Below are 14,499 nucleotides of genomic sequence, written 5' to 3' on the forward strand. Positions count from 1 at the left end.
GGGCCTTGAACTCAGGGCCTGAGCACTGTCCCTGGCTTCTTTTTGCTCAAGGCTAGCACTCTGCCACTTGAGCCACAGCGCCACTTCTGGCCATTTTCTATATACGTGGTGCCAGGGAATCGAACCCAGGGCTTCATGTATGGGAGGCAAGCACACTCTTGCCACTAGGCCATATTCCCAGCCTGGTTCAGGTTTATAACTAGTTCAGTGAACTCCAGAGCCTATAGCCAACTGAAGAAAACTAAGAGTACAAGATGCCACAATTCACTAGCTGACCTCAAATAGCCTTTCCCTCCAGATCTGACCCCTCTTCTGCCGCCACCTTTTGCCTCCTGAGTTTACCTTGGGGAGAAGGCAGTTGTAATTTGTCTGTGGCCACTTGTGTTAGCACTGAGCCTGTGTCTTTGTAAGTACAGAATCTAGAGGTCCTGCTAGAGCTCTTGGTAGAAGAGACTGCGAAACGATGGAACCGGACAAAGTCCCCTCCGTGGCAGCTGCTACAGCGGCAGGCCATGCCTTGGAGAAAACAGGCACACTCAAGATGCAGAGCTATCTGTTGTTCCTTGGGCCACAGCTCCCAGGCAGCTTCCCGCAACAGAGGCATTCCAAATTCTAGCATGTTGGTTTGAGATAGGAGCATTTCCTCTTGAAGCCTGAGAAGAGAGGCTGAGCCAGCATCTGAAATTTTGGAAAAATCCAAGTGAGAGTTTCCCATAGAGTCCTTTCATGCTGAAATATGGCAAACGGGTAAGTACAGGTTGCTACTTCATAAGAAGATTTGGTATGGCTGTCTCCTTTGTAGAAAGAATTTTGCACCAATCTGAAAGTGATACTGTAAGATAAGGTAAGACAGGGGAAATAGGAGCAGTTGAACAGAAGTACAGTGGAAAGATCTGTTCCCCTAAGTTAAGCATTTTTACTTCAAATTCAAATATACATAGAACTCAGACATCTTTCAAAGTCAAAGGGAAATTGTTTGTGGATATGTATGTTTGGGTCATTCATAGTACAATCTTACTCCTTTGCATGGAGATATGAGGTGGCAAGCTATTTAATTTATAGCTTGCTGTGTCCATGTCCGCACCAGTAATGTATATGTCTATTTTCCTTGTGAGTTTCTAAAATTAGGGACAGTGTATCCTTTTTCTTATATTTGCATCTAGGAAATAAAAGATGATGGCCATATTTTATGAACCAAAACCAAAACACAAATACTAAACACATAGATTAATACTGACATGGAATTCTTGGTCTTCTTTCCTCCCTAAGGCTGACTCGCTCTATTCCAGATCAGATGGCCTCCAGCTCATGCCCATTCGGCCTCAGCTTGTCCAGCACGTTTTTTTTTTTTTTTTTTTTTTGGTAGTACAAGGAATTGAACTCAGGACCTCACTCTTGCTAGGCAAGCACCCTACCACTTGAATCATTACTCCCAGTTCTTTTGCTTTTGTTTCTCACACAGGGTCTTATACTTTTGTCTAGGCCAGCCTTGGGCTGTTTCCCAAATAGCTGAGATGACAGGTGAGAACCATCACACTGGGCTTATTTTTGAGACTAGGTCTCACCAATTTTTTGCCTGAGCTGGCCTCGAACCTTGATCCTCTATCTGATTTCTAAGCAACTAGGTTACAGGCATGTAGCACTACACTGACATCTGGCTTTTCAAGGACCTGGAATTCTTTAAGACAATTCTAATGTAGGATATGTTTTTCATTTAACTATGGTTCCTTTATAATTTTAACTTTAAATTATAATTAACCATTAGCTGTCAGAAGGAAGCCCTTGTATACAATATTGATGGTCTTTCGGAGACCAGAATCTCTCCACTCAGTTCAGACCCACAACAAGGGAGCAGCCCTTCCTCACCTGACTTTTTCTTCAGCCCTTCCTCACCTGACTTTTTCTTCTCTTGGGTTTGATTGGCGATGTCGATAATGGAAGGAGGTGCTAATGTGGACTCAGCAGGAGACACTTGGCTTTCCCTGAGCCAGTGGAGCACGTGCAGATCCACAAGATCCCTCAGCACTTGCAGTAGTTTATTTTTACCCCAGCCAGGCAGGAGGTGTTGCAGCAGATCTACATGGAAGGAGTGACCAATGATTGCGGCACACCTGACCAGCAGCTGTTCTTCTGGGCTCAGTTGATCCATGTGGCTGACCACTATTTCTGTTCTCCCAGAAAAGATAAAAATAATTTAAAGAAGCAATGATCAAAGTGTTGAGCCAGGTGTGGTGGAACATGTCTGTAATCCCAGTACTTGGGAGCCTAAAAAAGGATAATTGTCCTGATAGTTCAAGACAAGTCTGTACTACACAGGGAGCTCCTGTCTCAAAACCAAACAAAGGACCCCAAGCCAATGAACAAAGTTTCTAGAAAATATACATTATTGATAATCTGTCCATCTTAAAACAAAAAGCTTGCCCTCCACTTCCTTCTTTATCTTGCTGCAATCCCTCCTTCTCTACCCAGACTGCCTTGTCCCCATGTTCTTGCTTCCTATTGTTAAACCACAATCAGGTTTCTACTATACTGCTGAAAATAGTCCTCCTTGTTCACTAAAATATTGTGAATAACTCAGTCACACCACTCTTTTCCATTTTCATGACCAATTAGTACGCAGACTCTCGCTTTTGCTTTCCTTCTCCTTCTCCCTTTCACTTCTTTTTGAGACAAAGTATCTTCGTTAGCACTTCAGATTTTCCTAAATATCAGAAATATCATTTCCCTTGCTCACTGTCTTCTGAGCATAGGAAAATGCACAAAAGGAAGCTCAAGACCTAACTTTCCCAAGTAACTGGAAATCTTTCCCGATCATCCATCAGCCCCAAAGAAAACAATGGGTCCTCAAGTGATGTTATGTGACTTAAAAGGGCTTTTAAGACATTCTAGAACTTAAACAAGTTTCTGTTTTAGAGGAAAATGAGGCAGAATGATAATGAGATAGCTTTGCTCAACTCACTCAGCCAGTTACCAATGCAACGACATCCGTGATCAGTTCACTTGAGGTACAGAGAGACTTACCTTTCAAGAATGGTGGCAGAAGTACAGTATCCAAGTTCACATCATCTTTGACTGTACAGACATAAAGTTCCTGTTCTTCAAAGTCGGCAGGAGAAATACTACACATTGTGGATTTTATGGCATTAGCTGTGGGTAGAAAACACTGACTGAGGAAACTACCGTGCTTAGTGACTTGAAGGCACAACAGTGTAAGAATTGAATCAAGAGACCACGGGATGAAGATGAATAAAATGTACTGTAGTGTAACATGTTTTACTCCAACCCATTCTACCTATTCTTTTTGTTGTTGGTGGTTGTAAGGCTTGAACTCAGGCCCTGGGTGCCATCCCTGAGCTCTTTCTGCTCAAGGCTAGTGCTCTACTACTTTGAGCCATAGCACCACTTCTAGTTTTCTGATGGTTAACTGGAGACAAGAATCTCATGGGGACTTTTCTGTCTAGGCTGGCTTCGAGCCATGATCCTCAGATCTCAGCTTCCTGAGTAGCTAGGATTTCAGGCACCTGCCTATTCTTAATTTATCTTATAAACTAACAACATTTTCTGTATCATCAGCATCTAACCATGGTTCACCTTATTTATTAAAATGTTCTGCTTATTACCTCTCCACCTAGGATTTACATGTGCTTCTACTTTTTCCTCTTCCCTCATTCTCCCCACTCCTCCCAACCCCACCCATTTAAGCTATGAAGCCATCCTCATCAGCAATGTGTCAATGCTAGACTCTGGTAAATCCTACTTTACCATCTCTACTTCCTGAAACGTTCCCGATCAAATAGAAACTACTACAGACTGGTTGACTCAATTAATTATCCTAGGCAGGGATTTAGCGTTTTTACCATGCCTACTTAATATTTGTAAAGTGGCCTGTCATGTCAGCATGGAGTAATAAGTACATGCCTCCTAAAGGCCTTGGTAATGTGAGACTGGAGACCGTCAGGGTAAACCCGGGAAAGCGGAGTATACCTGAGAGCGATTCCCATTTGCTGTTCTCTTCCTCCTCCTCTTTTAAGTCATGAAAAAGCAGCATATCCTTAGAGAGAAGGTCCTGGCATAGCACCTTACAGTACAGGGGGTTTCCAGCACACCTGTGGAGAAGGTAGCTGCAGAAAGGTAAGTAGGGGATTTCTGATTAAAGATGCTTACTTGTGGGAAGCCAAGTCTAAGTGTACTTTATACTGGAGGATTTTCTTTTGTTAAGGCCAGATCTTGATGATGCACACTAACAGAGGGAAGCCATTTCACAGAAATATAAAAAGAAAACAATTTCTGATTGGCTTTGAAATATATCTGGCAGTAACTTCTTTCTCAACTACTTTGCTTCTATGGATGTTAACAGGAACTAACATTCCCTGGCTAAAAGGCCTGGCAAGAACTGGCCCAATCACAAATAACTGACACATTAAGCAAGCCATGTAAGTCCTACTGTCTGAGAAAACCCCTGAAGAGCAGCCTTTTACTGATCACTGTCTCCACTGAACGTATTTGTAGGCCTCATCCTGGTGAGGTCTTTTCCTCCCACAATTCCAGTGAGACCTGAGCGCCTCATTTATCTTACAAGCACCAGCTCCTCCCTTAATGAAGTGTCCACCTAATCCTTGCCACTCACATCTGCAGCTCTTTGGGGATGCTCACCACCCCAAGTTCCCAACATGCCATTCTCAACAGTGAAGTTGCTGCCAACTTTGAAACCGGCACAAGGACAGCCCGAGGGCTCCGCAGGAAGTGCAGGGCCTCGGCACACAGGCTAGTGGGAGGGGTCAATGTCATCACCATGGTGATAGGCAGACTGGAGAGCAATGTTTCCAAAAATTCCCAGGAAGCTGCATCCATAAATTGGGCCTCATCAAAGAGGAAAACCAGTGGTGTTTCCCTCACTGCCTGGAAATAACAGCAAAGAAACAACAACCACCTCAGATTAGAAATGAAATCACTTGCTTTTAAACTCTACGGTGAATTTCCCATTAATAATTCTTTAAAAAAATGCCAACATAGGCTGGAGCTTTCAGAGTATTCCAAGGTATTCTAAGTGCCAGCAATTATCTTACTTCTACAAATGAAAATACAGCCTATATCTAATGAGGTCTTTTTGGACAAGAAAATACTGTAACTAAAAGGTGGAAGTCATCATCAATATATCCTCTAAATCAAACTTGAAGCTTTCAAATATTTCATTTTGGTAAAGGCTTTATCCTGGATGGAATTCATAATACTTTAAAACAGTACTTCCAACCCAGGCTATACATTAGAGTCTCCCTAGAGTGCTTGCCAATACTGGTAGCAATTACCAGGCCTTCTTCTTGTGTACTGAAAAAGTATATTCACTTTTATCTCTACACCCCAGTCCCACTTAGGTGACTATTCTAATGTGTTTGTCCTATATATTTTGTTATTTTGTTCTTATAAAATGTGCACTGTTATTTTGCCAAGTAAATCTTTAAGCAAATGCTACTGGATGATAGACTTCATTCAGAAATACACATAGTATATTACTCCCACAATCTTTTTGTTCAGCATTATTTTAAAAACTGCTTTGTACTACTGTTTTCATCTTACTCTCTTACTTCTAACATTTGCATTGTACTTCTCGGTGTTTAGCAATGTACTCATGCTAACAACCCCCCTGTCCTCTCCAGACAAACACTGACATGAACATGCTTTTTAGGATACAGAGCCAGGAGTAGAAGTCCTGGGTTTAGAGGATTTGGCATTAAAATTACTAGTTACTTTCAGATTGTTTTCCAGAAGAGTTACATCAATTTCTCTTCACACACACAAAAAAAATTCTCTTCACATGTTTGATTATATAATCCTGAGTTAGAATCTGAGTATTTGTGTTACTTACTAGTAAATATTTTGTAAAATAATCCTGAGTCATAATTTGAGTATTTTTGTTACTTATTAGTAAATATTTTGCAAAATAGTGCATTTGGGAACTACTCTTTTAAGTTAAACGTTCATTAATAAACAGGATCAGAAAGGAGCCAGGCCTCTTTTTGTATGCTATGCTTTGCTGTTGGATGAATAGGTGATTTTTTAAAAAAAGCTTAAAAAACAACTATGTAGACAGCAAAGAAACCAAGAAATGCCTATGTGTTCCAGTATGCTATGGCTAGGTTAAAATGAGCTTCTACCACCTCCAAATATTAAGAGTGAATAGTATGCAGCACAAGTACCCACCTCCTGAAGCACTTGAATAAAATATGCTTTCACCTTCTTTTGTCTTGCCAGTTCATCCATAAGTAAAACTTTGGAAGATAAGGGAAACTGGCCAGAAAAATTATTATAAATTAGCATTCAAAGTGATAACCTAATAATATACAGGTTCTTCAACAGGCATAAGAAGTGATTCTATTTTGACTGAGAATGAGTTTCTTTATGATTAGACAGAGTTACAAGGGCCAATCTAACATTAACTCACAGTTCAGAGGGTAAGATCTCAAGTTTCCTGAGTGTTAGAGACAAGCAGCCATCTCCTGCCACACTGGACTCTGGAAAGCCCTTAAAGGGCTGTGGCCGAGGGATAAGTAACATCTTGCTTGTAGCAGTGCCACTTGGGCAGCTCTAGCATCTCAGTTATGCCAAGTATGCCAGGATGAATCTGCACATGGGACTTCTCAGAAAAAAGATACAATAGACATCAGCTCATGTTCTTTCCTGTGCTGGGCTGAGGGACACAAACTACCATGGATCTGAACACCAAAGTGAGATTCTTTCTAGAGTATGCTAGCCAGTGTTGGGGCCTTAATCAAGGCTTGTTATTAAAACAAGGGGACTTTGCTTACAAATTGAACAGATTTTAGTGTTCTCTATTTTACATCAAATACTTTCTCAGAAGCATGAGAAGATTAGAAGTCATAAAACTAGTAAATGGAATTGTGGACCGGGGTCTCTTCAGCTCGCTCACTACTGGATACCAAGTGAACTCAAGATCACTGGGAGCTTTTGAGGCTTAGATGCTGGTTCAAGTGACACTCCATGGCAGGGAATGGGAAGGAATATCACTCAAGAATAAAAAATTACACTGGACTCAAAAACACCTGGATGTAATCCAGGGATGTGCTACTAAGTCTGATCACCTTAATATATTTAGCACTTTAAAATTTATATTCAAACTCTTACATACTGTATGCCTTAAAATTCATGCAAAAATCATATAAAGTATTTAACTGTCATTCACAGATGGCAAAACTGTGGCTCAGAGAGGCTGTGATTTGTTCCAGGGCATAAAACTGAATTAGTGAGCCCTAGAATTCACTGTTCTCAAAAAGGAGAAAGTCTGAGTTTTGGTAACAAATCTCAACTGTCATGACTAACTATGTGCTGTTAGGCTGTGCTTATATGGTATTATATTAGAAAATAATCCTGGGTATGACTATCTAAAAAGAATAAAAGTAACCCGATTCAGAAAGCCATCGCCTTCATTACCTTAACAAAGAAGATGTCATTAAAAAGGCAATGAAGCGGTTCCTCCATCATCCCAGAGAGATGTTTTTGTAGGCACTCTTGGCGGCAATAGGCTGGGCATGTATCAATCTCAAAGAAGATGGCCATGAGTGTGTGGATGGCATAGAAGCACTGATTGGCATCTGCTTCCTTCAGCATTAGGGGCAGTACCCTGGAGAATGTTACCATAGTCACCGGGAGTGCCTTGCCCCACACATGTTCAAGGATGCTGAATCTAATGAGTACCATCAATAAGGGAAAGAAGCTCCAAGAGAAGTTGGCAATAAGTAAACAGGAGTCTTTACCTTTGCCCTTTCTTCTGGACTAGATAGTTTATTTCAGACAACAACTGGCTTTTTCCATAGCCTTTTCTACCCTCATATAGAACTACTCTTCCTTTCCTCTGGTGCAAACACTCCTGCTGTGCCAAATAGAAGACTTCCAGCTCTTTGTCCCTGTCTGCAGAAGAGACATGTTAAATCCTCCTAACAAGTCTGTGCTTCAGATATTTTATTTATTTGAATTAATTTGTGAAGCTAACTTTAAGAAAGACTGTTCTACCTCCCTATCCCACAGCCCTTGACAATATCCCATTCTGTGATGGAAATTCATATCCCATTCTCGAAAATCAACTCAGGACTAAATAGAGTATATGCTGGTATCTAGGGTTTGTTGTGGCACCTAAGCAATAACATCCAAAGCACTTAGTTACTGCATGGATGCAGAGCTATTGTTATGTTCATAGTGTATTTAAATTTTTTCATAATAATAATTTAGTCTTCATAGTTTGTCGCCATATGTGAAGATAATGAATTAATTAATATAGGTTAAAATAAATAAAATATAGCGAATATGTAGTACAGATGCAACCATCTTGGTGATATCTTTACTCAGAAGAGTAAAGTTTGATTCCCAGACCTCAATAGATGAACTCTGACTTACAAAGATTTTTCTTAGGTAAAATGACAGGATTCTTCATGAAATTTGAGTGTCTAATATGGAAAAGCAATGGTAGGACCTCTTCCAAACAAACATAAATTCACTAAGAAGGCTGATTTCTAATTTTGAGAAAGCTTAAAATTATTTAGTCATGTATTTCACTTGTTTAAACAAATGCTGTAAGTTACAAAAGGAAACTCACCTAACAAAGGGTGAATTTTATTTCTTTTTATGGCCAAATGTCTCTTCCCAAACATTCTGGGAGAAAAAAAAAACAAAGGGAATGTATCTATTAGAAATTGCTTCAGGAACATGGGTCCTCTTAGACAGATTCTTTCATATAACTGAAGAGGCACAGAGTTCTGGGTAAGATTTTAAGGACTAGAAATGTGGGTGGGGATAGGGGGACAGTAGTGTTGATGGTTTCACACTCCGGGAAGTAAGTAAATTGTGAAGTGCACAAGGAAAAGAATAAAGGACATGCGGGATTTTACTGCTACTCGCTTCCTGTTAAGACAGCAAGATATTCATGGAGGAACTAGCTTACAAGCTAAAAATACAAGCTGAAGGTCTCAGACACAGATACCTTCTTACATGAATCTTATTCCAGCAGTAACAAGATACATGCAACAGAAAACTTAGTATTCCTATGACCTGATTCTTTTTTTTTCATTTTTTGCCAGTACTGGGGCTTGAACTCAGGGCTTGAGCTTCTTTTGCTCAAGGCTAGCACTCTAACTGCTTGAGCCACAGTGCCACTTCCCACTTTTTCTTTTTGTGGTATTGAGGAATCAAACCCAGGGCTTTATGCATGCTAGGTAAGCACTCAACCACTAAGCCACATTCCCAGCCAACCTGATTCTTTAAGAGATGGATGGGTATAAACCATCACTGTGACACTCACCTGCATGTTTTATACCCAAGATATTCGTACATCTTCCCTGGGTTGGAAATATTTTTCATCATTTTCTCTGGCAGTTTCTTGAAGTTGTAAGCAGGCAGCATGGATCTTAGATATGTTACTTCATCGCAGGACACCAAGCCTGGATAAGCTGTTACCATTCTGGCCACAAGACTCACTTTTGGGCCAATAACTATGTCAGGGAGACAGCATTGGTTGAAAGTAGTTAGAGTACCTCTTCTACCTTCACCCTTAATCATAGAGCTAACAATCCATTGTTCTATCCTACCTGTATATTCATGTCTTGCTACTGCCCCCACCAAACCACAGAATACTGGTCCATTGGTGATACTGATGGAAACAAGCCTGGGAATCAGAAAGCAACTATAAGTAAATAGCAAGTTCAGAAGCCTGAGTTAGGCTTTAGGTCTGCCATTCTCTAGATATAGAAGTCTAGTTTTAGAGCTCAGAATGGACAAAGTTGGAGGTTGCTATTGGTCTGTACAACATAATGAGGATAAAGGATTTAAGTACTAGGGTGATAACTAAAAGGAACAGACTGGTCTTACTTCAGGAGTTTTAGTTAGAGAGTTGTTATTAGTAAAAAGATAAAGCTTTTTGTTGTTGTTGTTGCTGGTTGTGGGGCTTGAACTCTGGGCCTGGCCACTGTCCCTGAGCTCTTCAGCTCAAGGTTAGGGCTCTACCACTTAAGCTACAGAGCCACTTCCGGTTTTCTGGTGGTTCGTTGGCAGTCAGTGTCTCATGGACTTTCCTGCACAGGCTGGCTTTGAGCAGCATTCCTCAGATCTCAGCTTTCTGAGTCGCTAGTATTACAGGTGTGAACCACCCGCACCCACCGAAGATAAAACTTTTTGAACCTTTGAACTCATTGATTGCCTCATCTAATTGTTTGAGATATAATAACCAACCTGCATGGAAGGTATGGAAAATATTTACCATTTGAGAAAGTGAAAAACAACAATGTGGTTCAGAGACAATGTGATTTGTTCCAGGGCATAAAACTATACTAGTAAGCACTATAATTCACTCTTCTCAGAAAGGAGTTAATTTTCCTAGAGCTATATAACAAACGTCAAATGAGATCCTAGCCCTCCCTTCTAAGATCATGTTATTTCTACTATACTCTCAAATAAAGCAAAAATGATGAGTCAATCAACAGCCGTCAAAACAGAGTTAACAGATCAAATAATGTTCGAATGTCAGAGTAAAACAACAATCAGAATGTCATGACAGTTGATGGAAGAATTCCTGAAGCAAACTCATCTTTGGAATATACTTTTCAAATAATATTTTAAAACATTCTATATTGGCTGGGGCCATGGCTCAGTATTAAAGAGTATATAGCTATCAAGTGTGAGGTCCTGAGTTCAAACCCCAGTATTACCTGTTTTTTAGAAAAGAAAGATAGTCTACATTGATGCATAGTGTATTATTTGACATATACTATACATATATTATCTGATACACATTATTTCTGGTACTAAAAGGGCATAATGATAAGATTCTGAGTTTGAACCTAGTAGGTCTCAAAAGTATCCTGGAAGAATATTCTAGGAACTCAATTTCAGATTAAAAAGAGGCACTTAGAAGCTCAGGAGGTGTAGAGAGGAGTTTGGGATCTAGGTGAGAGTTGATATGATGTCTTGACACAGAAGTATTCTCATTCTTCCCACCCTTCTGCTCTATTAGTTGGCAACCTATCTTAAGTCACCTCTGGAGATCCAGTACATAGTTCTGTATCTAGTGATTTCTTTTCTTTTTCTTGTTGATGGCTCGCTAGACAGGTGCTCTGAGAAACTATACCTGCAGCCCTTGTATCTATTTGGTGATTTCTTTACAGCTGCTATTTGCTGAATTTTCTTTTTTCTTTTTTTCTTTTTTAAAGCAAGCTCCCTTCCTATTAGACAGATTCTGATATTCTCCTCCTGCTCCTTGTTACTGTCTCCTACTGGGTCTGAAGAGCTCCCTGGGGTCTGAAAAGCTCTTTTCTGCCCCACTTCCCTCCTCACTTGGTCTCAGTAAGGTTTTCCCAGCAGAAGCTGAAGATGCTGAAGGAGCTCTCCAGGGCATGTGCACACTCATCTTGCTTCTTATCCCCAGGAAGGCCAAAAACACAGAGGAACATGCAGCTCTGGGATAGATGACAGAGGAAGAAAAGACAAGTTTATCTGGGGAAGGAATAGGGTTTAGCTCAACTACTGGTTTGCTGCTAAGAATAGAAGATTCTACACAGCTCATGAACTGAATACTCTGGGCCATATCAACAGGAAAAAAAGTTAAGTTGATTTAAACATTCTAAGAACAGAAATGTTCAACACAGAGTGGTTATTAAGATTCCATGCAGCGAGGTACAGTGTCATGTGCCAGGGTCAGGTTTCTTTTTTTTAAATTTTTATTTAATTTTTATTTTTGCCAGTCCTGGGGCTTGAACTCAGGGCCTGAGCACTGTCCCTGGCTTCTTTTTGCTCAAGGCTAGCACTCTACCACTCGAGCCACAGTGCCACTTCTGGCCTTTTCTGCTTATGTGGTGCTGAGGAATCGAATCCAGGGCTTCATGCATTCTAGGCAAGCACTCCACCGCTAAGCCACATTCCCAGCCCTGGTCAAGTTTCTTTATACTCACTTTCTCAAACATAAAGACCTGGCTCAGCTGGCCGCCCCCTTTCTCGATGACTGTGGAGATATACAAGGCAGCCTCCTGGATGAGATGGCACAAATGCAACAGCCAGGCTGTCTTGTGGAACTCGAGGTTGACCAAAACCAAAGTCACTGTACGGAATTCTGATATGTACTCCACAGGCTGGCCTTCATCAATCTACAGAGACACCGAGAGTTACCTTCAACTCTTACATCACAGGCAAGAATTTCAACTCGACATTTCATGGTGAATATGAGCAAATAACTTATGGGTGTCAGGCAAAAATTTAAAAGCAAGTTCAGGTTTTAGTGCAACCTAGAGTAACCAGTGTACTTGGAACTAAAACTATTTACTTTTAAACCTTATTCACTGATGAGATTTGATAGGATTTCATATTTTGTAATAGCTTGATATGCCCATTAGTCATTAAATTTCATACTACAGGATGCTAACATTCACTTCTCTACACTTGACCAACTAATATACATTTACCAAGCAGTTACTATATATCCTGTTAATAGGGTACTAGTGCCTGTAGGATAGACTGAAAAATAATAAGGAGCCTATTTTCTAGGATTAAGCAAGCTGACTTAAAAGTACACTGATTATTTTCATGTAGATGGGGAACTCTGCAGGGATTGCAATGAGGAACAGACGAATATGACCAATACAAAAAAGTTATCAAATATAAATGTACATCTGCTTACACACACACACACACACACACACACACACACACACACACACACACACAGAGTCTACATGATGACTCAAGAACTAGGAAATAACCTTGTTTAAAAGAGTTTTCATTATGTGCTTCCGCAGTGTTTGCTCACGTGCAGAGTCGGGATCTAACTCCAGTGCAGTTCTTAGTGACTCTGAGAAAGGAAAACAAACAAGATGTTTCCAGTCATGTGGTTAATTAAGCTTTAAAATTGTGGCATGCTGAGGTAGAAACGGCAAAGAACCTTACCAGTTCTTGTATGGTAATGTGGTAGATAATCAAGGCACTTGTCAAAATGCTCATCAAAATCAAATGGGCCAATGATCCGAATATCTCTTAACTAGAGAAAGGAAACTGCTCAGTGTGAATGCCTTTACTCCCTTAACAGAGGGGCTGAAGATTCTATTTCCCTTACTTTTTATCTTAATAGCCATACTCTTTTGCCCTATCTCCTTTTGTAGGAGACCATCCCTGGCCTTCCTCCGAAAGAGAGTTTCAATCCTAGTTTGGTCAACTGACTGCCCTGTGTAGCAAGAAGGCCCTTTTGGAAGCCTTGTGGGGATGGGACCAGCCTCTCACCTTCACGGCTTCCTCCTCCCCCATGATCTCCACTTCAAACATGTACTGCTCACAGAGCTTCCAGCAGTTCCAGGACAGGACAATCTCATTTGCCTGAGCCAAACGCTGAGCTAACCGGATACCATCTACATCTTGCCCAATCACCAAGAGGTATTGCCGCTGCTCATTGCCAATTATAACCTGGGAAATCCGACCTGCAGACAGACCTAGTCAGAGAAAAGAAAAGTAGAAGATAGCTAAGCCAGTTTGAAAATTATGCAAAGGGAGGGGGTCTGGAATCCCAACATGACTCTATATATCCTGCCAACTTAGTATTGCCCTCAGTTGAGACGTCTCACCTTTAAAAATAGCACTGAATTCCAGACTCCTTTCTCATTTAAAGACATCTAGAAATGGATGTTCTAAAAATCCCGCGTTGTATGGGGGAAGAAGTAAGAAGTCCTATAGCTCTAAGTACCTTGTCCCTAAATTGTTAATCTAATATACAGCTAGGTCCTAATGGCAAAGAACTTAGTGAGAGACCAAGTGATTATACTTAAAAACTCAGCAGTGAGCAAGCCACCCTTCCTCACGTGTAATCAGGTACAGAGAAGAGAAAAATAAGTATCTTACTGGATGTAAATCTTGCTCTATACTTTTATTCTACTTCCTATTTTTCAGGCCCCGAGAGATTTTCATGTTTCCCAGTAGATGATTTATATTTCTTCTGTGTCTTCCTAGTATTTATTAAGATTTAACAAACATTATTATACATCTATTATACAAAAGGTATCAGACTACTGTTTTTCTTATTTATTTTTTTTGCCAGTCCTGGGGTTTGGACTCAAGGCCTGAGCACTGTCCCTGGCTTCCTTTTGCTCAAGGCTAGCACTCTACCACTTGAGCCACAGTGACACTTCTGGCCTTTTCTATATATGTGGTGCTGAGGAATCCAACGGAGGGCTTCATGTATGTGAGGCAAGCACTCTACCAGTAGGCTATATTCCTAGCCCTCTTCTTACTTTGTTTCACTTAACATTTAGAGATATTGTTGTATTAGAACATATTTTCTAAGCATGCAGAGAATTTTAGGAAGTACACATCTTGATTATTTAATTTCGTATATATTATTTTTAATTTTTTATTTTGAACTATGTTGCAATCAATAACTTTTTGTCTACATTTAAGATTTGTAGGTGTATCTACAGGATAACTGTTGAGAAGTAGTGTAGCTGAATTAAAGAATGACATGCA

At 40.4% G+C, this 14,499-nt stretch overlaps 1 protein-coding gene across 1 annotated transcript in view; it reads right to left on the reverse strand.

Annotated features, from left to right (window-relative positions):
• Positions 1-14,499, reverse strand: part of LOC125352606 (adenylate cyclase type 10-like) — a 28,931-nt gene that overhangs the window by 10,157 nt on the left and 4,275 nt on the right. The window contains exons 5-19 of the mRNA XM_048347798.1: positions 13,267-13,472; positions 12,937-13,027; positions 12,753-12,841; positions 11,949-12,140; positions 11,335-11,456; positions 9,594-9,670; positions 9,308-9,497; positions 8,606-8,661; positions 7,770-7,923; positions 7,447-7,636; positions 6,199-6,285; positions 4,628-4,899; positions 3,985-4,121; positions 3,022-3,147; positions 343-678 (exon numbers count right to left, since the gene is read on the reverse strand). Coding sequence (XP_048203755.1) covers positions 343-678; positions 3,022-3,147; positions 3,985-4,121; positions 4,628-4,899; positions 6,199-6,285; positions 7,447-7,636; positions 7,770-7,923; positions 8,606-8,661; positions 9,308-9,497; positions 9,594-9,670; positions 11,335-11,456; positions 11,949-12,140; positions 12,753-12,841; positions 12,937-13,027; positions 13,267-13,472 — 2,325 coding nt within the window. The remainder of the gene's footprint in view (positions 1-342; positions 679-3,021; positions 3,148-3,984; positions 4,122-4,627; positions 4,900-6,198; positions 6,286-7,446; positions 7,637-7,769; positions 7,924-8,605; positions 8,662-9,307; positions 9,498-9,593; positions 9,671-11,334; positions 11,457-11,948; positions 12,141-12,752; positions 12,842-12,936; positions 13,028-13,266; positions 13,473-14,499) is intronic.

The sequence above is a fragment of the Perognathus longimembris genome, chromosome 6 (genome assembly GCF_023159225.1).
Source record: "Perognathus longimembris pacificus isolate PPM17 chromosome 6, ASM2315922v1, whole genome shotgun sequence".
Lineage (NCBI taxonomy): Eukaryota > Metazoa > Chordata > Mammalia > Rodentia > Heteromyidae > Perognathus > Perognathus longimembris.